The 24859-nt window shown below is 38.4% G+C and overlaps 1 protein-coding gene across 3 annotated transcripts; it reads right to left on the minus strand.

The window, feature by feature from the left end:
* Nucleotides 1-1719: 1719 nt before the first annotated feature.
* On the minus strand, nucleotides 1720-24011 carry fam204a (family with sequence similarity 204 member A). 3 transcript variants are annotated; one of them, XM_037782555.1, is made up of 8 exons: nucleotides 23645-23861; nucleotides 22620-22701; nucleotides 22414-22501; nucleotides 22045-22075; nucleotides 21104-21209; nucleotides 19439-19528; nucleotides 4213-4322; nucleotides 1720-4015 (listed from the first exon to the last, which is right to left on the minus strand). In XM_037782555.1, the coding sequence occupies exons 1-8, from the start codon at nucleotides 23701-23703 to the stop codon at nucleotides 3964-3966; spliced, it is 618 nt and encodes a 205-aa protein (XP_037638483.1). In that variant the 5' UTR covers nucleotides 23704-23861; the 3' UTR covers nucleotides 1720-3963. The 3 variants fall into 3 exon arrangements, with proteins under 3 accessions (XP_037638483.1, XP_037638482.1, XP_037638481.1); XM_037782554.1 differs by lacking the exon at nucleotides 22620-22701 and having other exon boundaries at nucleotides 21104-21206; nucleotides 23645-24011; XM_037782553.1 differs by lacking the exon at nucleotides 22620-22701 and having other exon boundaries at nucleotides 23645-24010.
* Nucleotides 24012-24859: the final 848 nt, after the last annotated feature.

Genomic DNA, 24859 nt, shown 5'->3' on the forward strand with positions numbered 1-24859 from the left:
AGATGAATCACTTCTTCCTCTAATTATCAATTGTGACACCCATAATCACTGGAAGACTGTGGCGCTGAATAAATGGCATATCTTTTGTGTTATAATTCTGTGCATCTTGACAAACATGACCCATTAAACAACCCTGTGGCCTTTTTTCAAGAGCGATGATTACACTAATTAAAACGGCAAAACATCTGAGCGGGCTACAGACGTGCCAGAATTAAACAGGTCATTAAATCAGCCGAGGAATATGTCAACATCCACACTGCCTGTCGCTCCCGCAGTGTGTTACTTTGAGACGAAGGGAACAAATATACCTTGTGTACTGAAATGTGCTCATAATTCACATCTCATGTAAAAAGTATCATTTCTACGGTGGCCCTGAGGTACAAAACACAACAACATTGGACGAAACACTTAAAGGACCAGTGTGTAACAATTAGGGGGATCTATTGGCAGAAATGGAATATAATATTAATAAGTATGTTTTCTTTAGTGTATAATCACCTGAAAATAAGAATCGGGTTTTCGTTACCTTAGAATGAGCCGTTTATATCTACATAGTGAGCGGGTCCTCTTCATGGAGCCAGACGCCATGTTTCTACAGTAGCTCAGAACGGACAAACCACCGTGTTAACCTTTCCTGCTTGGGTCGGAGCATAGACTATATGTAAGAAGTGGACTTAGTCACTGTGACGTAATCCATTGGTTTGTGGACCGCCGTTTTTAAGCCTTGAGTTCAGCATTTTGGCCGTCGCCATCTTGGTTATTTGCAACCAGAAGTCACACGAAGGTGTGGACCTAAGTACAACCAAACGTTGAATAAGACATTTTAGGCAACCAAATACGATTATAATTAACTTTCATGAACTGAAAACACACTGTGAAAGGGTTAAAGGTGTAAGACGAAAACTTACAACGCCGTGGTAGCGACCTGTCAATCACAAAGTAGCCACGCCCTAAAGCATACCCTGCTTTATGGTCTACTTGACTCTAAATGGGACCATAATTTACTAAATGAACATCATGCTGTATTGAAGAAGACTTGAAACTAGCGATTGAGACCATAAACTCATGTTTACAATGTTTACTGAGGTAATAAATCAAGTGACAAGTAGGGTCATTTTCTCATAGACTTCTATACAATCAGACTTCTTTTTGCAACCAGAGGAGTCGCCCCCTGCTGGATATTAGAAAGAGAGCAGCTTCCACGTTGGCTTCACTTTTCAGACCCCGGAGTTGCCCACTAGAACTTGCTCCGGGAAACAAGACACAGGAACCCTCTGTTGGTCTTGAGGAGCTGCAGAATTTATTTCTGCACAAACTACAACTTCCACTGTACATTCACTTGACATTCTCAAAGCTAAACTAATTCTCTTCTGCTCCACTAGCTCACACACATTCACCGCCACTCTCTCTCTCTTGCTTCACCACTCACTCCCCATGTACACATACACTCACTGGCTCTGCTACTTACAACAACTGGTTTAAATTGGTTGCAATCTGCAACCTCACCACTAGATGTCACTAAATCCTACACACTGTCCCTTTAACAGAACAGGGTTTCACAAGTTGGTAATGAAGCAACATTAAATGATTTGGTTGTGTTTTCTAAAATGTTGTTTTTTTTAATTTCGTTAATAGGCTTCATCTAATGTAGTTTTGCCCCTCAGGGCCACCGTACAGTAGAAAAAGATGTCCCCTTCCAAATCAATGGCACCCTTATGAAGGTAAAACATTTTAATATATTCAATATGGATTGAAACCTTTATTTACACAATGAGAGCAAGTGTAACAAGATACAGTTACACAACAAAACACAACATCGCAGCTAAAATGTTATCAAAAAACCTGAACAATACTCCAACAAAGCAACGTTATCATGTCTGATGTGCACGTCGCGTTATAGGTGTGAGCTGTTTTCAACATCGCTCGCCTTTATCAGCTGCATCTCAGAGATCTCGCCTTCGAGTTAATCCTCTTCTAGCCGGCGATAACAGCGAGCGATAGCGCTGATGTCGTGTTACCGGCAACATATGTTCCCTTTCATACAACAGCAGCTTTCCAACCATTTAATGGGATTGTTGTTGTTGGTTTTTTTCTTTTTTATCCCCCCCCCTCCCACTCCACACAACAAACACTTTTCCTAGAAGTGCTTCGACATGTGCCCAAGGAATTTGTCTCCGCGTTTCACAACAAATCAGCCTAGGTCAGGGGCTAAGATTGGCCTCCAGGAGCAGACTATTGAAAGCAGCTCCTCAACATAGACGAGAGGGGAAAGTGGATTTTCCAGCTTAAAAGCAGAATCATCTCTGCTCAGGGCATTATCCTGTGTTCCAAGAGATTAATAAAGTGAGATGCTATTGATACGGCGCCGCACTGCTCTTGGATCAGCGCTGGTCGTGCTCACTGACGACTACTAGCTTTAAAAAATGTCTACTTTACATATGGAAAACACATTCACAGATGCTTTTTGCCTCTTGTTTTGAATGCTCTTCCATTGAGATGATAAATGTAATACAGAATATTGAAAAAGTTGCAATAATCTCACACAGACTATTAAACCATTTGTTCTCGAGGAGTTATCCAAAGCTTTTGAAGGCTCTAAAATGTGACTACTTTTTTAATAAAGCATCTCTGATGTTTCCTCTCTCCTCAGTCAAGATATATTTTTCATAGCAGTCATCAAAGTGAAGAAATCCCATGTTGTACTTTGATGTGCTTAACACAGTTTTAACTCGCGTCTCATTACAGAGATAATTAATAGTTTAATTAGCACCAATTCTCACCAACTGACAGCTTCTCAGACACACAGTCACGTGACTCGCTCGGATGTGAAATGATAGGAAAAGCTTGATTTTTCAAATTTCAGCATTTGTTTTTGTCATATCTGGGTTTTCTTCAGCTCAGGTGTTTTGTGTCATTAAGTGCCTACAAACTTTTATTTCTGATGTTTAGTTCATTTTTCCTCGTCCTGTTTCAGCCTACACAGCAAAGCTATGAGAGCACTCACCGGGGGACAAAGTGCCCAAATATGTGCAATGCAAACAACTTAGGTGGGATTAATTTTAATTCTCATTACCTTGAAGCAAAGCAATCATTTTCTATGGTTGGAAAAAAAAATATATAAGCACGCATTATGAATAAAAGTAATTATCATGCTTGTGCTTTTTTGCATGCTGTTTGCAATTAACACTTCCTGGAATCTGAATGAAGCGCGAGTAGCTGCGGAGGAAAAAAACGCTGCAGATCAAAAAAAAAGATCAAAGTAAGAATGAGAGGAATCGACGAGTTTACAGATGCTGAAGAGAGCTCATCACACAATGAGCGGCGAGCGTAGGCTTCGAGAAACAGCGCGTGCCTCTTGTTCGGGCTGAGAGACAATAGCATGTCTCCCAACATGGGTGAGGGCCAACAGCAAAGCCTCTGTTTCATGTCTCACCCCCCCATCCCCAAAACGTTCACTCAACTTCCAGTTTACAACTGCTCACAACTGTTTACAGCAGCCAAATTTCATTTTCTTCTCCCAAATCCTATCGCACATTATCCTGTACATTGCATTAGAGCCCTAATCTTTCCTTTCTCTTCCTCGGAAGAAGAAAAGAGCGCCTTCATGATTAACCCACTTTACAGCAATAAATAAACGCATCATCCAGTAATGTACACCAGATTTAATTTGAAGGGGGAGAAAAAAAAGGCCAGAACGCTCAAATCACTGAAATGTAATGAAAAATAACACAATGCAGACACCAATGGGCGCCTTAGGAATTAATTTGAATGCTCCATAATTTTTTCTCTCTCTTGTACTCTCCGGATTGGCTTTTCCTCCGCCAGCTGTGTGACTTTTCCCCCCTCACGCTCAAGCCTTCAAAATATACAAAGAGAATAAAAAGAAACAGGATCAGTCCTTCTTAAAAAAACACTACTTTTATCAAATTAACTTAAAAAAAAATAACAGTTCCTCCGTGTTTGTCACATGAAGCCCATGTTGCTTTTGGTTTCCCATCGTCTTTTAGCCTCAAACCTGCAACACAGAAAACACATTAAGTTACTCAACCCCTTATGAATAGCTGTCAACTTCAATCTCTGCGCCAGTAATCATTCAAAGTCCAGCGAATGCCGGTTTCAGTAGCTCTATCTCAACTGTACTTGAGCCCAGAGTGTCACACATGGCAGATATGATGGCGAACACAAACACGAGGACACAGAGAGACGTCCTACCCCCAGGCTATTTGGTTCTTCCTTTTCTGCGCTGCCCTCAAAGCTTCCTCTTCCTGTTTGCGTTGCACAAAGTCACGGCAATCAGCGGCTTGAGCGATTTTCACAGCCAGCTATTTAGAGGCAGACAGAGGAGAGGCCCATTAGAGAATGGAAATCAGGCTGTGGCGAGAAAAAAGCTTTCTGACTGATGTGTCAGGGTGGCTTCTCGTCAGCGTGCCTCCTCCACACCACAGCACAGCCGTCATTGAGCTCAATAACACATGAACGCTGTTCTACTATCCTAGAATTGAACACATCTTACATTAGGACTGGTGATAGCGTATAACATACAGTACGTCACAGAAAGCAACTCTTGCACAATGTCCTAAAACATACAAACATCATGTAAAATCAATACGTTAAACATGATGCAACAAGACGAAGCAGCAGCATGAAAATATAAATAAATAACAGGTGAAGAATAATATCAGGACATTTTACATGTGTAATGAACATATAATAACGTATTAAATACATATTATATACATATTTGGCTTTGTTTTCACTGCATCTTCAATAACACAACAAGCATTTCCTCTTCTTAAGACATCTGGTGGTTTTACTGGTAAGTTTCCTGTTTCTGAAAATGACATTAAAGCTGAAACAATTAGTCGCTTACCCAGACAACAGAAAATGGCTGCAACTAACGATTATTTTCATTATTGATTAATCTGTCGATTATTTTATTAGTTGATTGGTCTATAAAATGGTGAAAAATGTCCATCAGTGTTTCCCAAAGCCAAAGATGACGTCAAATGTCGACAACTCAAAGATATTCAGTTTACTGTTATAGAGGAGTAAAGAAACCAGAAAATATTCAGAGAATTTTTTTTTTTTAAATCAACTTAAACTGATTAATCGATTATCAAAATAGTTGTTGATTAATTTAATAGTTGATAACTAATTGATTAATCGTTGCAGCTCTAAATCGTCATCTAAAGTCATTAAGTCAGGAAAAATGCCCAAAAAATCAGTGATTCCACTTTCTCAAATATCAATATTTGCTGGTTTTCTCAGTTTTCTTTGATAGCAAATTAAATATGTTTGGGACTGTTGGTCAGTCAAAACAAGCAATTTGTAGACTATTTTCTGATTATTTTAGAGACCAAACTAGAGCTGCAATGATTAATCGATTAGTTGTCAACTATTACATTAATCGCCAACTATTTTGATAATTGATTAATCGGTTTGAATAATTTTTTAAAGAAAAAAAAAGGTCAAAATTCTCTGATTCCAGCTTCTTAAATGTGAATAGTTTCTGGTTTCTTTACTCCTCTATGACAGTAAACTGAATATCTTTGAGTTGTGGACAAAACAAGACATTTGAGGACGTCATCTTGGGCTTTGAGAAACACTGATCAACATTTTTCACCATTTCTGACATTTTATAAACCAAACAACTGATCGATTAATTGAGAAAATAATCAACAAATCAATCAACAATGACAATACTCATTAGTTGCGGCCCTAGACCAAACGATTAATTAAGGAAAATAATTGGCAGATGAATCAATAATGAAAATAATCAGTAGTTGAGATTTCTGAAGTGCTTCTTGTATTTTTCTTTAGTGTTTATAATCTGCAACACCCAACATACTGGAAATATGTCAATGAAAAATAAATGTAGAGAGATACAGTATAAATAACAGTGCTCATAAGTGTGTATATTTGTGTGTGTTTTGAGTGAAGGGTGAAGTGCCTCATAGCTCCATAAATTACAAGAGCACCGTTTTATTAAAATTATTCTAATCTATTTTGCCTTTTGTTTGAGGTGTTTTAAGAGGAAGTCATATTTTTAAGCTCCTGGCTTATAGACTCTCCCGCACATTGTTTCTTTTTGATTACTTCTTTTTTTTTCTTGTTTAATGTGCAAATGAAATGAGAAACAATGTTCAGCATTTTGACATTTTTTTTCCTCCTCCGTCTCAAAAAAAACGTTGCAATGGCATTTTTCACCAGTGTAAAAGAGACTTTTCTGTTTGGAGTACTGCAGGCAGTCCCTGAAATCAGAAGTGAAGAGAATGACCGTGACTGCAAGAGGCAAACATTCAAATCCCGAGGAAGACGTATGTATTGTGAAGCAGAATAATCCCAATAACCCCAGTCACACAGAAGCACGGGAAACAAAGAGAAAAACCCTGCCTCCTCTGTCACTCCTGAGATAGGTTTATTATTCAAGCAAAGGCAAACTTTGATAAACAACTTGGAACAATTTCACCAAACCTTTGGGTAATTCTCTGTAATATTCAGAGTACAATCGGAGGGGTGGGGGGGGGGAGAAAGTCTTAAGGTAATGAAGAAATGTGCCACCACTGCGCCAATTGAAAAAAAAAAAAAAAAAAAGACCTGCTGGAAAAAAAATGTTTCAATTATAATTAAGTGGGATAAACTTTATTAGAAAGACTGAAACTAAAATATCTCCTAATGCATGCTGGGATTAAGCAGGTCAGAGCGAGCAGGCAGGAAAAATTAAACTCTAAAGGCTTTTTATCACCATATTTCAGGAACCAAGGGTGTAAAATGTTCTAATTTGGGATACATTAAAAGCCATAAAGGTCTTTCAAAAAGATTAATGGTACTTTGCTTGGATTTAAGATAAGGGCTTCGGCTGGCTGCAAGTACTGGGCTCCGGCTGGGCCCTCAAGGCATTCATCTATACAGTCACTGGAAGATTTGTGAAAGCGTCTGCATAACCTGGAGCGTACATACTATGACAGTTCTCCAGTTCTTTGCCATTTTATAGCTTTTAAATTCCTCAAATCATGTTTTCTCCTCTCTAAGAGAGTTATAACGGGTGACTGCTCTTACATTTGCAGGAGATTTGCGGGCAGATAAAACCACACCAAGGTTTTCCCTGCTCCTCCTTGATGGAGCGGCGTATAGGTACTAAATGCTTTTGAGTGTCTGCGATGCACGCGGAGATTATAAAGCAGACGTTTATTAAATTGTTGACAAATCTGAGGACCTGCTCTCTGTGTTAGCAGAAAAAAAACCCCACTTTGGCTCATTGTGGGAGCAAATGAAAGTGCTTGATGCTAAATGGTTTCATTTGGAGATTTACAGACAGAGCTTTTTCTTTTTTTTCTACACCAGGATTACCCACATTAACCTGCTCTCCTGTGGGGTTGCATTTGAAATGCAAAAGGTCTTGAAAACACACCTTCCCAAACATTCCAAAAGCAAAATTAAAACCCACCTCATTTCCCCCCTCTTTTAAATTCACAACATGGCGTTTACTATATTTAAAGCATTAAAGGTCTTTAATTCTTTTCCGTTTTTTTTTATCAGTTTAGTCTACAATCCCTGATTGTCTTTACTGGGGCTCAACATTAATGTCAACCAAGTTACCTAGGAGACAGAACAGATCAAAGAGACAAAAAAAACCCCTCAAATGTCTGATTAATCAAGCCTGCAAACAGCTTATTTCTTTTAGCCTGCATGCAAGTATGAAAATGAGATTCCGAGAGCAGTACATTGTGCAGATTTGTTCATTCTTATCTGAACAAAGCCAGCGGCAGCTTATTTCATGGATCACTGGCACTGTCAGCGCTGTGGCGCCGAGCAGGTGACGGCTCCTCTTTCTGTGGCGAGAACAAAATTAGCAAAAAGTCGGCACAAATTAGCCTCTCATATTTTCAGTAATATGACATTATTTTTCATTTACTTTTTTGATCCACTTTTCAGGATTTTTTCCCCCTCCCCTTGCGTGCATCTTAGTGCCAAATCCTTTCACATCAGAGGCTGGTGGGAAATAAGAATGAAACTACAAAGCTGGAATAAAAGCAGGAGACAGGAAACCTCCTGCATTCTTTGTTTATGTGGCTCCTAAACGGCAATTCTTCCCACTCCACCACATATTAATATACAATTAAGTGTCCATCACAGCCGTGTTTCAGTGCCTCTCTCTTGTGTGGCCTGGGCACAGCCCGGTTAAAAACAAGGTTTATTCAGAGGATTAATACTCTGACCTTTGGAAGATTTGAGGGCGGAAAAAATCATCATGCACAATGCTGGCACTGCAGCAGCAGCAGCAGCTTAAGGCCACTAGGAGGGTTAAGTCAATAGTACCGTTTTCTGTTCATTCATGTTTGGGTCGTCATGGAGATTCAAGTGGAGACCCAAACATGGGGCCTAAATAAAAAAAAAAGCTGCATTGCTGCTGTATAAGCCATACACAAGATAAACCAATCTTAATGACAGTTTCACACTCTGCTGCCATGCGTGTGTCTGCTCTATTGCATCATTTCTGAGGTGTTTGATAAATAAAAGAAGCATTAGGAAGTCTTTATGAGCAGCGCAGGGTTCACAAAAAACACTGTGGCAATTAAACAGCGAGTGCAAAAAGACAATAGCTGAATAAAAGATGAGGAAAAATACATCTCCATGTGGATAAAGTGTTAAAGCTCCTATTAACAATAAGAAATAAATGATGGCTTTAAGGAAGAAATGGCCTTAAACCCATTCATAAATTTCCTATCCAGGAAGCCTCTTCCAATTAAAACGTGTGAGAGGTGGATTAACAAGGGCTATATGGCTTTGCCTCGCTAAATCACCTCCCCGAGCTGCTCTGCTGCATTTGACGTGTAAACGATTAATGACCAGCCTAATTCCCTTATCACACTACCTTAATGCCTAAATAATGTGGCCTTAGTCAACTTTGGAAAGCAGGGCTGTATAAGAAAGGAATGAATATCAGATTAGGCAGCTTGTGTGTTATTTCAGCATAATTTCTCAGAACTGAGGCGGAGGGGGAAGAGAAATGTGTTTCTGGCTGCAGAGCTTCAGTGTTGCAGCGACATCGGGGAGGTCAAAAGATCGAGAGGTCAATCAATACCACCCATATCGCATTAAAGAGGAGGGAAGACAAAGTTTCATTCAGCTAGTTCCTTTGGACACAAGTAATAGACTGGAGTAAACACAAAGAATGCAAATCAGCCAGTTTCAGGTCTCGTATAAGACAACAGATGTGATTACTGGGTGTGAACATACAGACCTCATTGGTTAGAAAAATCCTTAATCTATTAATCGATTATCAAAATGTTGCTGATCGCAGTGGCGAAGGAGTCTTTACTTAACTAAAACCACGCTTAGGGCTGGGTAATATGACGATATATACCGCCAAAATGATATAAAATATCTATCGTATATATATTTTTCTATATTGTTTCTATTGCGATATAGGCTAGGTCTATATTTATTTCTGTTTTCTCTATAATTTCACTTAAAGCCGTTATGTTCATTTTGCACCTAAGTTCTTAGAATGAGAAAATACACAGTAATTTTCATTTGTTAAGTATTTAATTCACACAGGACTATGCAAACATTGGTTTTACCATCTGATTATTTCCTATAGGCTATTTATTTATTGAATTACCAGAAAACTTGCTATATTGTGATATATATTGTTATCGAGATATGAAAGGACCTATGTATATCGGGATAGAAGATTTTGGCCATATCGCCCAGCCCTGCTCTCGCTGTAAAAATAATCCATTACATGTAGAAGTCCTGTATTGAAATGTTACTTAACTAAAAGTACATAATTAGCCAAATCTAGTGAAAGAATGAAAAGTATGCAATGCAATTATATATTGTATCGTTAGAATATTCCTGCCGATGCATGAATGCGTAAGCAGCATTTTACTGTCGTAGTTGGTTGAGCTCATTTTTAACGGGTTGCCACTAATGATTAGTTACTAATAAGCTCATTACTAATTATTTCTAGCATGAGTCTACTCATTGTTTGGTTTGTAAATGTTAATAAAAAAGAGTGAGAAATGCCCATTACAATTCCCCAGAGCTAAAACTCACATCTTTAAATTGCTTGTTTTGTCCAACCAATAGTCCAAACCCGTTATTCAATAATTTAAGATACAGGAAAGGAGCAAATCCTCTTATTGAATGAAATATTTGACATTTCTTCGCTGGAAGAATTAATTAAAGGATTAATCAGTTATCAAAATAGTTGCAGATTAATTTTCTGTTGACCGACTTAATCGACTAATTGTTACCGACTAAACTAGTGGTTAGTTTAATATATAATAATGCATCATATTGATTGCATGTCAAATCTTAATATGTAAAGTATAGAGCTGTAAATAAATGTAGTGGAATAAACAGTACATTTCTTTACGAACTATAGTGGAGTCAAAGTATAAAGTGGCATGACATGAACTAATCAACTGGTGTGCCTGCTACTAAGTATGGCGAATATCAATTAGTATGCCCGTAGTGTACACAACAAAAGTACTTCAATATGTAGTTAAGTAGTACAGTTCCTTAAGTAAATGTACTTAGTTACATCCCAACACTGGTCAGTTGATTTATTGATGACCCAACTAACCGTTGCAGCTCTGCTCAGGAGTTTAATGGTAACTTATATTTCTCTGAATTACTTCAACAATGAGTGCTTCAACAGCAAATCACTGTTAAACAGTGTATAACCTGAAAGCATTAACAATTACAATATGGCATTATTTCCATCGCAATGCTAAGTCCAGATATCAAGCAAAAAGAAAGCCACTCCAGGGAAGACACAGCAGAACCGCCATGTCTACATTTTCCTCTATTAGTAATCTGATGCTAGATACACATGACATGTCATCTTTAGGGAGTAGACAAAAAAAATCTCTAAAAGTTCGCCCGCTTTGTGCACACTCCATTATCTCGCCTCTTCTGAGTAGGGTAGGCTTATTAGCAAGCTTTGAACTCACACTTACAATAATATGCCATCAACAGTTTTATAAGCTAATTAGAAAAAACAGTTTAATTAATGAGTGACTGGCAATAAAATGGCAATCATGAAAAAAGAAACCGAGGGTGCTAAGCTTCCACTACCACCAATTAAGGCCTAATTACAAACAAATTATATATGTGTTTTGCTGTGGGCTTTAATTTAAAAAAAAAAAATGGCTTTAATTAAAAGAGAAAACATGCTAATTAATTAAACAGCACACAAATCTACATTGAAAAGTATGCTTTGTCTATCAAGTAATTAATGAAATACAATAATCCAAATGAGATTCCCAGGCATTTGATAAAAGCTTAGTACCCATTTCAAAATCCATTTCAAAATTAATGGGCGAAAATTTAATGTGAGTCATCCAGAGATACAATAAAAGTTCATTCAGTGATAAATTGCTTATGCTGAAGGAAAAATGAACAAAGAGGAGAGTTTCCCTAAACTCTGTGCGAGGTGGCCTGGGGGGGCTCGCAGGGGAGACGGAGTCAGCCTCCGACTCTGATGCGGGGCGGGGAAAGTCACAATCTGATAAAACCCACTTTCCACAAAGGCGCTGCTCATTAATTTTTTGATTACAAACACGGGGCATGGCGTGGAGAAGGTGGTGAGAAGAAAAAAAGGTGCTAAATAACATAAATATCATGAAACACTCTTAGTTCAGCTCTTTGTCTCGACTGAGCCACCATGTCTCCTTCGACAAAATGCCGCGACACCTTTGTTTCACAGCGTTTAAGCGAAGCTTTCCAAAGGGTAGATTTCAAGGACAGTGGGGCTTTTCCTTTCAACTGCTGCTTCTATTGAAATACGAGCTGGGACATAATGAGGCATATTATAACCATCCGCATGTTCAAACACTACAGAAACCAGAAATGGCTCCAGTTAATACATATTCATTAGGTTAATTATTGTATATTAAGTGATCTAACTATTAGGAGGGAACACTTATGAACAGTTTAGGCTGATCAGGTTAATCTGGCTCAAAACAGGGTCTAAAGAGAGGTCCGCTAACCAAAGGCCATCCAGGAAGCCACAGGTCAAAAATGAGGCTAGATTGGGGTTGTTGAGCCACAACGTTTCAGGCAGTCAGTTAACAATCCAACACAACACAGGTACCGAAAGACCAGTGATGCACAACTTAACATGATTTTATACTGTAATATACCATTTACAGCCCAGTCGCATGAAAAGGCGTGTGAATGACTCAATAATTGATAATGCGCAAGACAAAAGCGCATAACAAGAACGCCGTGTTGGTTTAGGCGTATCATATCCACCCCACGTAATCTGTATTTACCTCAATGTAAATGCATCTGCGTATGTTCAGAGCTAGTGACGTACATTAAAAAGGGAGAAAGATCGCTTATGGCGGATGGGAGGGGAGGTAGATGGATCCAACAAATATGAGACTTTCAACCAGGAGACTGGTGTTCTGTTTTGTAAGTTACGAAAGTGTCGTTTGTGATGTGTTTTCCATACTGATGTTACGTTGTTTCTGTACGTATTGTACTTGCCCAATCATGCCATTTTTTCCTAAACCTAACTAAGTGGTTTTGTTGCCTAAACCTAAGTGAGTGGTTTTGTTGCCCCCTGCTGGTACTGCACTGTCATACATGCGTGTAATATTCACGAAGCAAAACGTGACACTGACACACTAGAACCGATCATTTATAGATCAATTTCTCTCTGGAATAATTTGCCTCAAAGTCTCTGCTGCATTGTTAGTACCGCTTAAAAAGAAACTCAAATTTTAAGACTGTAATTTGTTTGCGGCGGTGGTGTTTGTATGTTTGTTTTGTTTGGTATGCTATCTTAGGTGTCCTATTTGTAAGTTGTATCTGTAAGTAGTATAGTTATTTCTAAGGTTTTTATTCTTGTATTTGTATTTTGTATGGTATTTTAATGTGTTTGTATGCACTTAATGTGGACCCCAGGAAGATTAGCTGGTTGCTATGACACCAACTGATGGGGATCCTTAATAAAATAACATCTAATCAAATCAATTCACAATTTATTTCTGTGAAAAATGACAGAAACAACTGGGTAAGAGACAAAAAAGTATCAGAAAGTGTTCCTGCCTTTTACACTCTCTCACTTCACTGACAGAGCAACACCGGGTTTCTTAGAAATGATGATTGATATCGTCAAGACTTCTCAGTTGTTGTTTTTTTTGTTTGAGTCATGTAAGATGTTTTGATGTGCTGAAGCAATATAATACTAAGTCGGACTTAGTTCTTAAACAGGTTTCTCTGAGGAAGGTGCTTATGATATTTATATGTGAAAACACATTATAATGATATATTCACAGTGCACGTTAACATATCCAGAGCCATATTCTGCAATGTGGTGTTTTGACAGCACTTTGGACAGAAGTGGAGCCAAAGTCTGTGTTAACTTTAATGCCCTTCGGTGTGTTATTCTACCTCAATATTGAAAGCATCACTTCTACAATAGAAGAAAAGATAAACAGATATTAAAGATTCAGTGAACCTGAATGAGACCTGAACAGGATTACAGTCAGTGACGGACTTATTGGATGGAAATGTAGCCAGTGAATCAAGCATCTATGAAAACAACTATGAGGTCAACTTATTGCAGTAAACATCCACTAGACCATTATGCATTTGATCATCACATGAGTTAATAATCTGAGGCCCATTTCCAACTGACTGACTCTGTTGTGAGAGGGACTGCACTAGCATGGTTGACACTTTTTAGTGTTTACAGCTCCAACTAGATAAGACAACGATCCAGTTCAACACCAGGTATTTCTGAAATATGCCGACCCTCCATAGTGCCTATTAGACTGAAAAATAGAAACATACGGTAAATGTTTCTTTGTGTGGTGCTTTTTGAAGGCTTGCTTCTTTCCTGTTGGTTCAGGAGTGGCCAGCAGCCATGCAACTACTTTTTATTTTTCATATTCTTTAGCTCCTGGAAGTAATGAAATGGTCTTGACACCCTCTATTGTTACAGACTCAGAGAGTTTCTGTTTTGAAGTGGTAATGCCTCTCTAATAGCTGTGATGAGTGCTATGGGGGAACTGTAAGCTCTAACTTGGCGTGACAGTCTTTTGTGGTGAAATATGCCCACTTACTATATATAAAGTACAGCTCCTGACTGTTTCAAAAGACCTCAGTGGCTCTGTTTTATAAAGAGAAAAAAAGAGCGAGGGAGAAATTATTTGTTGTAAGGATGTTTTTGTATGAAATACTACAATGAGAAGGTTAATTAGTGTGACAAAGAAAGTACTGTATAGTAGCAGTCATCTTGATTTAGGGTACAGCGTTGAATGAAGACACCAATACATATTCTCTCTGCATGGGATCATCATATATTTAGTACTAAATTGTATTGGCAATGCCAATCCAGGTTCTGAAAATCACATGGTTCTGATCGACCTTCGACAGACTTTTGATACACTAAATTATTTAATTTGATGCAATGCATTTGAGGTTATTAGGTGTGATAACGTAGTAGTTTGTTAGCTTAAGTCATACCAAAGTAATCTTATTCAGTAAGTAAATATGAATGGCACCTTATCCGATAGGAGTGGTCATGTGTGGAGTTCCACAAGGATCAATCTTAGGGCCCTTACTCTTCCTAATATATGTAAATGATATTACATCTGCAGTTGATTGTGAACATTTTCTCTATATGCTGACGATTCGGCTTTGTTAGTTCAAAATGTGTCCGTTGACATTGACTTTATTTCAATAAATTTGGGTATGACTTAATCTATTCTATTTGCCTCAAACAATAAACTTGCTCAAACCATATTTCTTAATGTAAGCTGCAATGATGTCACAATAAAAGGTCAAATCTTTTGGCTACTGTTTTCCCATAAGTCTATGCTTCAAGAAACTGTTCAGAAGTCTAATGCCAGTCTAAAATAAAATAGTTACATGATATGGTATGATACAATCAAGAATTCACTATGCAGGTACTTTATGTTATCATAGTCTTTCAAAGCAACAACAGATCTGCTTACAGATTGTACAAAATAGGAGGATATCTTACATTTTTGATTACAATAAAATATCTAATTTAAGTATAGGAGCTTGGAAGGAGGGGCCAACTTTGAATGTTTTGTTTACAAACCGAAACTGTTTGGGCATAATAGAGAGCAGCATAGGTATAATATTTGACATAATTCAGCCAAAATGTATAGATATGTTTCTACTGTCTCTAAATCCTTAAGTGTGGAACAGTTTAGCAGATACTAGTATGAGAATAACATAAGATACTAGAATCCATAACAGTTGTTAAAAACAGCTGTCAAACTTTTTTTAAAGGAAATGGAAAGAAGAGATACTGTACATACTTATGTGTACGTACTGAACCAATACATTACAGATTTTCCTGAAGGTCATACTACACTTTAGATGACACAGGAAGCCCCACTGTGCTTTGTAGTACTGATGAGTTATCAGCTTTTCGCTCTGGCTCATTTACCAGGAATAGCTGTATGTTTTATACTATATGTGTCAGTCACTCCATGTTATGCTAATTACTGAATTAATTGGCCCATATGCAACTAGCAGCAGTGTAAAATAATGTGCAGTAATCAAAGGATGGAGACCCAGTCTTCTTAATTGGAGGACTTGCACCTTTTAATCTACTCAACTACTAGAACTGCTTTAGAGGCGAGAAGCTTTTTACATTATTTTGTGTCTTCTAAGGCTTGTGAAAAGAAATCTAAACGTGCTGAGAAGGATCAACAGACATCTTTATAAGAAAATAAACCCTATCTGCACAGTTTAAAGGAATACATTAGGGAGCTTTGTCTAAGCAATGTAGACATAAATAATATTTTGTTACCTAAAAGGGGATGTGATTTCTTTGCGCCGTCTTCGGGGGCGTTAATACTTTCACTTAAAAGCGGAGCATGTCTTCATGAATTCATCTAAAACAAAGACTTACAGCCTTGGGAAATATTTAAAAAACTGTAATGAGAATAAAAAAACTCAACCTGCAATATCCAAGCAGCGCGTCTCAGAAGTTTGACAGATGAAAGAACACATATCTCAGAATTTGTAAGGAGCCTTCAAAACAGGTTTTTACCAAATTGTTTTAATGTTCAGATTAAAAAGAAGAAAGTGGAGCAAATGGAAATCATTAATTGATTTGAGGGAGCTCGAAACAGCAGAAACAAACATTTTCGTCTTATAAAAGGGGGGATTCTGACAGCAAGCTCTCTATCTTCCCTCCATTTCCCTTTGCTTTGAGGAGATAAGTGGGAAACCGTTAGATTGAGGCTGAAAATATGCTGAAACATTGTCATCCAACGTGTAGCGGCGTTTTCTTAACAAAACAATGCCTAGAGGGACAAACAGGCCTCTTTAGTTCTTCACAGCTGTCGAAATGCTTTTGCATTTTTTGCGAAGAAAACCTGTTCCTATTCTTCCAGTGAAAAGCCTGCCACAATCATGTCTTGGTGTTATGACCGTAAACAAATTAAACATCTAAGCCATTCCGTGCCAAATGAGCCACTCAATTATAACCTTGAAATTGATTCTGGCCACAGCGGGGATTATTGATCCTCTAAATGTTTGTCACAGTGCTCCTGTCAAAAGTGAACAGGAGTGCTGTAAACAAACATTGGTCTAAATGCTATCTGCACTACAGGCTGCATCGTTTAAGATAGAATATAATCAGAATCCTTCAAACTTTTTGCGTTTTAGCTGCCACTTCTCTTCATACTCCACATATATTCAGCCATGCCTTTCTTCGTATTCAAAAGTGAACGATAAAGAACTTTATGTTTTGGGGATTTCAAAATGGTCAATTGACTACACTCTGAAATGAAGTTATCGCTGCTAAACAATGAGTAGTGGCTGCCAGACTGCTGTCACGTCCCATCACGGTTCTGGCAAGACGCGAGGCAGGTGCCAGGGAGGCGAGAACCTCGGCTCAGGCTAAAACCAATCCACCAGCGCTCTAAGAGGCTTTCTGAAAGTACAGCGCAGGTGCCACTCACAAGAGCTTTCATTTAACTTCCCCATATTTGACCACTCTGCTAGCAGTTAAGATGGGAATATGAGGGCTCTGATGCTGCACACTAATGTCCATTACACACTGGAGATACCAGGGCCACGCATGTAATGACAATTCAATGAATAGTATGACTGATTTTTTTCATTTTTAAACACAGACCCATGTTGTTGGAGCTTACTTATTCATTCAAGAGGGTGAGGTTTAAAATATTTACTGACATTATAAAACATTTTTTTTTAAATAGCAGGAATAAAATATCATGTAAACACACATTCTGTACTTCTGTTTATAGTTTGTGGTGTCATGTCTTACTGAATATCAATATTTTTGGGTGGCACATCTAGTCTGAAGGTCAGATGTTTTCTATTGTGATTTCTTATTCACTGTCGCAGTGTTAAAGAGTTGTGAAGTGGATGGAGCCATTTTGGGCGCCCCTGCTTCCGGAAGTACATGTCCCATTAATATTTCCATTAGACAATACAGTATCACAAGACTAACAGTTGGACCACTTTTACTGTTAGGATGGGCATCAAACCCACCTGGTTTAAAGGTGCTAAATGTGAGATTGGGAGCATTTCTATTGCCTCTGCACGGCTCCCAACATGGCGACGGCTGAGCTGCCAGCTCTCAGCTAACGGCGCTAACAGTAAAAATAATGGCAACTGTGCTGACAGAGCTAACAGTGTTTACGTGAGGGGGAACCGGAGGGTGGGTGCTACACTTTTGCAATGGCCCCGTCGGTCGGGACGGCGTTATCAGCTGTTACCGCCATATGAGAGCAGTGCAGAGCGGCAGCCATGAGCTAGCCAGTGGTGCACGCTCACATGTACAAACATGCACTAAAAGGCACGCACAGCCGGCCCGGCGATGTCAACAAAGCACGGAGAAGCTCGGATTACAACACACACAGAGGGAGAGTGACTTCATTCTCTGCTCAGGTAGACATTACTCCTCTATATCGTTACATAGTAAATAGTTGTTTGCTGCTACATTAATGCTCTGGATATCGTATAGAGCACCTTTAATCATAAGTGCAAAAGACAAAACTGTGGTTCTTTGACAAAAAAATCAAAGGTACAATCCTGTAAACATAAAAAACATGAGGAGAGAAGTTGACTACGACTCCTAAGGTAAAATATCGATGAGAAACATCTAATCATAGCGCTTAAATTTTAGTTGCGTTGCAGTTGCCAGGCAACCAACAGAAACTCCAGGAAGTTACTGGTCCCAGCAAAGAAATAGTCTGGCACATAGCCCCCTGTAAAATGGCAAATTATCATTTTTGTACAAATTTAACAAACAAGATATAAAGTTACTTAGTGAGCTTTAGTGGAGTAGTTAGGCAGATTGTGTACAGACCCAGACTAGCTATTCCCTCCTGTTTCTAGTCTTTTGCTAAGCTAAGCTAACTGGCTGCTGGCTCTAGCTTCATATATTTAGTGTACAAACATGAGAGTGATATTGATTTTCTCATCTGTCTGCCAGAATGCGAAAAAGCATATTTCCCAAAATGTTGAACTATTCCTTTAAAACAATTCACTTTTGGATTCTTGGTCAATTTTTGTAACAACAAAATGTTTTGAATTCACCACAACTCTCTGACTCGCTTCTTCTCCATTGCATCGTCGACAGAGGCTTATGGGTATTGTAGTATTTAGAACTGTCCACCATGCTAAACTGATGGATGAAATAGGATATCTTAGAAACTACGTTTAAATAATTCAAACTGGTGGCCATAACATAAAGCTATAGTATAGGAGTATTACACTATGTGGGAGACTCCTGTGCTTCTTTGTTGAGAAATATTTCCTGAACCAGCAGCCCCGTCTACTTTGCAACTCTATTGCAATCATCCAGGACTGACAATGAAATCTGAGCCCACAGTGTTACACATGTTTGTGTTGCTATTATTACAAAATGAAAAAGCTTATGGGATGCTGTAAGCAACATGCATCATGAAACAAAGAAGTTTAACTTTGATGCTCAAAGTACGGCAATTCCCCCAGTGGAGGAGTAACACCGCAGCTGTATGTCTTTTTAACCACAATTATATGTGTGTGTGGGCTACATTTTATGCTAAATTAGTTTCAAACCACTTGATCCTTGATGCCTGCCAAGGCGGTTAGTTACAAAACTTCAGGCACTGCATTTAGGGACATGTACACTTCAAAGGTATGAAACTCTTACCTGGAGAATGATTTAACAGTTGGCTTGAAAGCAATGTACCCTTCATTAAAAAGCAGAGCCAAAAGTCCTTTAGACACTGCAGCACTTCAAAACTAAGGGGAGGGCTTTCCATTAACTCAATGGAAAAGGGCTGCAGGACTGAATGGTGGGTGTCTGCGTGTGTTTTTGTTCCTCTATGTCTTTGCAGCAGAAATGGCCACGGATCCATTAGCCTGATTTGTCACAGCGGGAGCACCCCAAAGATCTCTTATCAGCACAACGTACCTCTCGAGTGGCGAGTCTGTCGCTCATCTCCTCCGCCTTTGCAATGTCCCCTTCAGCTATGGCCCTGTCTATGCTCTTTTCTAGGCCGGACTGCAGAAGAGGGAGAAAAAAAATTCAGATTTTTTTTTTCGGAAATAGGGGTAGAGAGAAAAAAAATCAAAGAGTAACTTCAAAAGTCCCCAGGGCCTTATTTTTAATATGATTGCCATTACTACAAATATGTAGATTTCCCTTCACAAATGAAAACCTTTTTGATTGGATATTAGTGGGGAAATCTTAGAAATGCTACAGGAGATTACCAAACATAAATGTGACTCTTTAATTACACATTTCCATTACAGGCCTAAGCAGAAGGGGGTGCGGAGAGGCCCCCGGTTACTGATGGCAAGGCAGTTCTGCTGTGATGAGCCTATCTGAGGAAGCGGAGGACCAGATTTCTTCAGCCCCCAAAATTTCATCATACTGAAAAAAAAATACAGTGGAAAGAGGCTGTAATTATTAATGTGTCTCCTCTGATGTATTGTTGGAGGACCTCGACTCAACTGTAAAAGTACAAGGCGGATACCATCAGGCTTAAAAACGTAGAATTAGTATAACAATTTTCTCTGTAACTCTAGTTGCTTGCTCTTGATTTCGCTTTTTATAGTTTATTATTCTGCATATAAACTGAAGCTGATTCAACCTGACTTGTGATCTCAATTATCGTCTGTTGTATCTCACTAACAAAACTCTAACTGTCAGACCATCATCCTTTGTGCCATGAAACATGTTTTAAGGTCACTGAAGAAATGCTGTTAGCAGATGAATTAATAACATCTGGCTGCTATGACAGCTTTTTCCTCAAATGACTGTGTGAAAGAATAAAAAAAAAATATGATATATTAATTACAAGGAACTGCATTTGAGGGATGAAGGAGCCCCTCATTATGTTGATGTGACAAGTTCTGTTTCATTCAGCTTGTTAATCATTTCTTTTATCCTTTCATAGTGGCCCTATTCAAAAGGAGGCTAAAATCAGCAAAAACTCAATTTTATGCTGCTCTGAGATAAATTAAGCACAAAATACTCCAAAATAATCATTAAAAGGATTTCAAATTGAAATGAGAACAGTTCCTATTCACTGGGTCAGCTATAATGTTCATCAAGCTTGCAAATATTTTGCTTCATTGGCAATTTGCAAGCCTTTGCATAAAATGTTCATTCATCTTTAAGTGCTGAGATGTATCCGAATGAAAGAAAGTAAGTTATAATTTCTTTCAATGATGAATTGCACATTATCTAACCATTAATTTAAATGTTCTAGCAGCAGTCGTAGCGGCTGTATCAGGTACTCTAACCCTCTCTTCTTTTGTCAAGCAGAATTTAGATTTTCATTAGCTTTCTTGCAGAGGAAAAACCTACATTTCACTTTAATCTCAAGCACACGAGAAAGGAGATTCATCCTAATCTTATCACTAAATGTAGCCAAACATAATCCTTAATATTCATCTCAGTGTCAGGTTGAGTTAGCACAAGGATTCTTCTAATCCATATGTCATATCACATAAAACAATGAGAGGATACAGTGGCACGGAAGCACAAAGGATGGGAAGGTGTTACTAACAGCTACGACTGACACAGTATTAAACCTCAGCAGATAAGTTGGAAGGCAGGAGTCTTTGTTACCTTTGGAGGGGGTTTGGAACATGCAGGAGGATGAAATCGATCATTTACACCGAAATGCTGCTTAAGCCCGTCCCAGTGCTTCTCCTGTTCCTCCTGATGCTCTCTGCTGACAGAGAAAATGTGAGTTAATGTTTATGACATATCCCCCAGCACTATGATGAGGCAAACTACCACTGTACATCATACGACTGGACTTTATTTCAATCACTGTGCTGAAATCAGATCCATGTGTCTAGATGAGTGTCTGTCGCACAGCATGGGAACAGCATTAGTGTTGGTAAAAAGGTAAAGTGTTGGTACATTCTGCCTCATTAAACTTCCCTCAACATAACACAGTTATGATGCTACACTGGTTGATGCTCAGAACTTGCTGTCATATAGATGATTTAGCAAACAATTGCTTTACTATAAATTATCTCGGTTTCTTGCATGTTTACTACAAATCATATATACTGCCATTTTCTAAAGTGTACAATAAGCTCTTAGCCATTGGTAGCTAGTGTATTATTTTCAAGTCAAATAGTTATTATGAGGATCAGCTTGCAGTAAACTTACTTGTTTGTGTTAGATATTCCATTAAAGCTATCGAGTCTGCTCTGATGCCATTCGACAATTGAGATTTGGCTGCATTCACAAGTGAATGAGTTGCCTATTAGAATATGATAAGTAAAAAGGGTAGGTATAATAAGTTTAAGCTTCAGCCTACACCTTTTCGGTCAAAACTTTGTTTTTATTCTATTTTATTTAATGCCTTATTGTTACCTATTCTTTATTAAAATTGTTAATAAGGAACGAAATAAATGACGACGACTACTACTACTACTTTTTATTTTGGCAGTCCACACTTTCAGCTACACATTTGCCACAGTTGCATGAGAAGAATTACCTGAATATTTTGTTGTATAAATGAATTTGTCTGGTTGGACATTATAATTTGGTACCTTGTCTCTGTAGGTTCCTCACTCTCTGCTCCTGTTGATTGACATAAGACACACAGTTAAAAGTTTGTAGGATACTTTGATACATCATTCATCAGTTAAGCAGAAGTCTTCAAGTATAACAGGTGGGCCAATAAGGTCCTCTGTTATTTAGAGTATTAAGAGGGTGGCCTAAAGTAAATATGGGAGAGTATTATTATTATTATTAATAAGTAGTACTATTATTTTATTGTATTTTTTGTCATAAAGAGTGATTTTGAATACTTTTGCCCACTGGACTAGGTAAAATACACACTAACAGAAGCAACCGTTGTGGTTCAACATTAACACACATTCTCAAGCATTATATTTTCATTGTATAATCACTAACACCTTTCTTGTGTCGTCTTCTTTTTCTTCGTCTGCAGGGGACCTTCATTGTCTTCATTTCGTCATTCTTCTTCCGTAGATCCTGGAATTTCTTGAAACACACAAACACAAACTGTATTCACAAACTGAGACCACCACAACCCTTGATCTACCTCTGCTGTACACATATTATGTTATGATCAGGGTCTGAAATTAACCTTTTTCCTCACCTGCCACTGTGGCAGGTCACTGAACATTTCTCCCGGCCACTCAATGTCTTTTGTCTGCCACTTCTGAAATCTAGGTAGAGCGCTTTAAAATTGTAAACACTGTGTCAGTGGTACCAGACCGTAGCATTATGGAATATATCATGTAACCTTGTATTATATAAGTAGTATAAATTAATATTTAATTTAGGCTTTAGAATTGCTTTTTTAAAAATAATATTTCTTAATATAAGGCAAACCTATCTGCCAAGGTGGCAGGTGACCTGAAATTTGTACCTGCCACAAACAACATTTACCCTGTTATTTGGCTGGTGCTAATTTCATTCCCTGGTGGGGGACACTTGAAATGTGTGTAAGTGGTGTTTTTTTTAGCATTTTATATACAAATAACCCCAAATTGTAACATCAGAATAGGGACTTTTGTTTTATGGTTGTTTTATACATTATCCCCTAATTTCCCCAGATACAACAGACATTAGCTGCTTAGCTTTCCCTGACATATAAGTATCACATTATTTAATACAAAAAAAGACAAATAAAGGCAATATAATGGCTGGTAAAAGCCAATAAAATAATACTTTTCTTCCACCCCTTGTAAACACTGAGTCAATGGTAATAGATAGTAGAAATGTGGACCATGAAACCTTAATCCCTGACTGTCTTTAATTTACTTGCTTTTAAGAAATAATATGTCTTAATATAAGGAAAACCTGCCTGCCATGGTGGCAGATGACCTGAAATTGTTACCTGCCACAGCCAACATTTACCCTGTTATTTGGCAGGTGGCAGGTGCTAATTTCATTCCCTGGTTATGATACACATATAGTCCAACAAACAGGGCTTCAAACACCTGTTCATTCACATTTTGTTAGATCAAGAAGGGCTGGGGATTTAACAGAAATTGTATTGTAAAGGTGTTTTCTCTAAGAATTAGCTGTTAGCCTTCACTTACAGACACCATAGGTACACTACAGCTAGCTCACAGGATAAATGCTAAGCTTAGCTCACTGCATACTAAATCAACATACTTGCCACGTTTCCTGGGATGTACCAGGCAAACTGCATGTCTGTGAATCACTGTGTGCATCACCGGCAGTGTGAGAGGACTGTGTCTCCACCACTGAGACTGTGTTCTCCTCTGCAGAGCTCAACTTCTCATCCTCCCTCCTCTTCTCCTCAACATCATCCTCCTCCTCCTCATCCTCATCTGGACTGAGGTCGTCTTCGGTTAAACCTTTGGGCAGGAGTCCGCTGTACATACCGAGTCAGTAGATTACAGTCAGATCATAATTATCTGGACTAAAAACGGTTAGAAATGGGTAAAAATGTAGATTTATTTGACAGCAGCAGTTAGAGCTGGCTCTCATTTCCGGGTAAACACTGTGACGTTGCCGATATGAAATCACCGATTGGCTGAGAGCTTAGAACGTTGAGCACATGTTCCAATCAGAACTGTGCTGAGCAGCGGAGCACGAGGGCGAAACAAAGGCTCTGATTGGCTGTTTTTTAAAAGCAACGGTTAACAGTTTAACGGTTTAATTTTGATGATTTTGAGCGGTTTTATCGGGTTTTATGGTGTAAAGTTTCCAGTTTTAGTGACATTTACAGCTCAGAATAGACGTCTTTTAACAAATTTAAGGAGTTATAGCCGTCTAAGATTGTCTTTGCAGTGAAGTAAAATCAAGAGCAGGCTGTTGTGGAGCGTTAAATAGTTAACGGTTTCATTTTGATTTTTTTTTGGCTAGCAGAGCGGTTTTATTGGGTTTTCTGGTGTATAGTTACCCGTTTTAGTGACATTTATAGCTCAGAATAGACGCGTGTAACATATTTAAGGAGTTATAGCCGTCTAAGATAGAATTCGCAGTGAAGTAAAGTCAAGAGCAGGCTGTTGTGGAGCGTTAAACAGTTAACGGCTTAATTTTGTTTGTTTTTTTGGCTAGCAGAGCGGTTTTATCGGGTTTTATGCGGTTTTATGGCGTTTTAGTTACATTTACAGCTCAGAATAGACGTCTTTTAACAAATTTAAGGAGTTATAGCCGTCTAAGATAGTCTTCGCAGTGAATTAAAGTCAAGAGCAGGCTGTTGTGGAGCGTTAAACAGTTAACGGTTTAATTTTGGGGTTTTTTTTGGCTAGCAGAGCGGTTTTTATCGGGTTTGATGGTGTGAAGTTTCCCGTTTTAGTGACATTTAAAGCTCAGAATAGACGCGTGTAACAAATTTAAGGAGTTATAGTCGTCTAAAAG

Source organism: Sebastes umbrosus, chromosome 10 (genome assembly GCF_015220745.1).
Source record: "Sebastes umbrosus isolate fSebUmb1 chromosome 10, fSebUmb1.pri, whole genome shotgun sequence".
NCBI classification, from domain to species: domain Eukaryota; kingdom Metazoa; phylum Chordata; class Actinopteri; order Perciformes; family Sebastidae; genus Sebastes; species Sebastes umbrosus.

Coding starts and splice junctions, on each gene's coding strand:
- fam204a (XM_037782553.1), bottom strand. CDS start 23,875: ATGTACAGCGGACTCCTGCCCAAAGGTTTAACCGAAGACGACCTCAGT. Junction 21,210..22,044: donor GAGGAACCTACAGAGACAAG/GTACCAAATTAT, acceptor TTTCTCTGTCAG/CAGAGAGCATCAGGAGGAAC. Junction 4,016..4,212: donor AAGAACCAAATAGCCTGGGG/GTAGGACGTCTC, acceptor TCTGTGTTGCAG/GTTTGAGGCTAAAAGACGAT.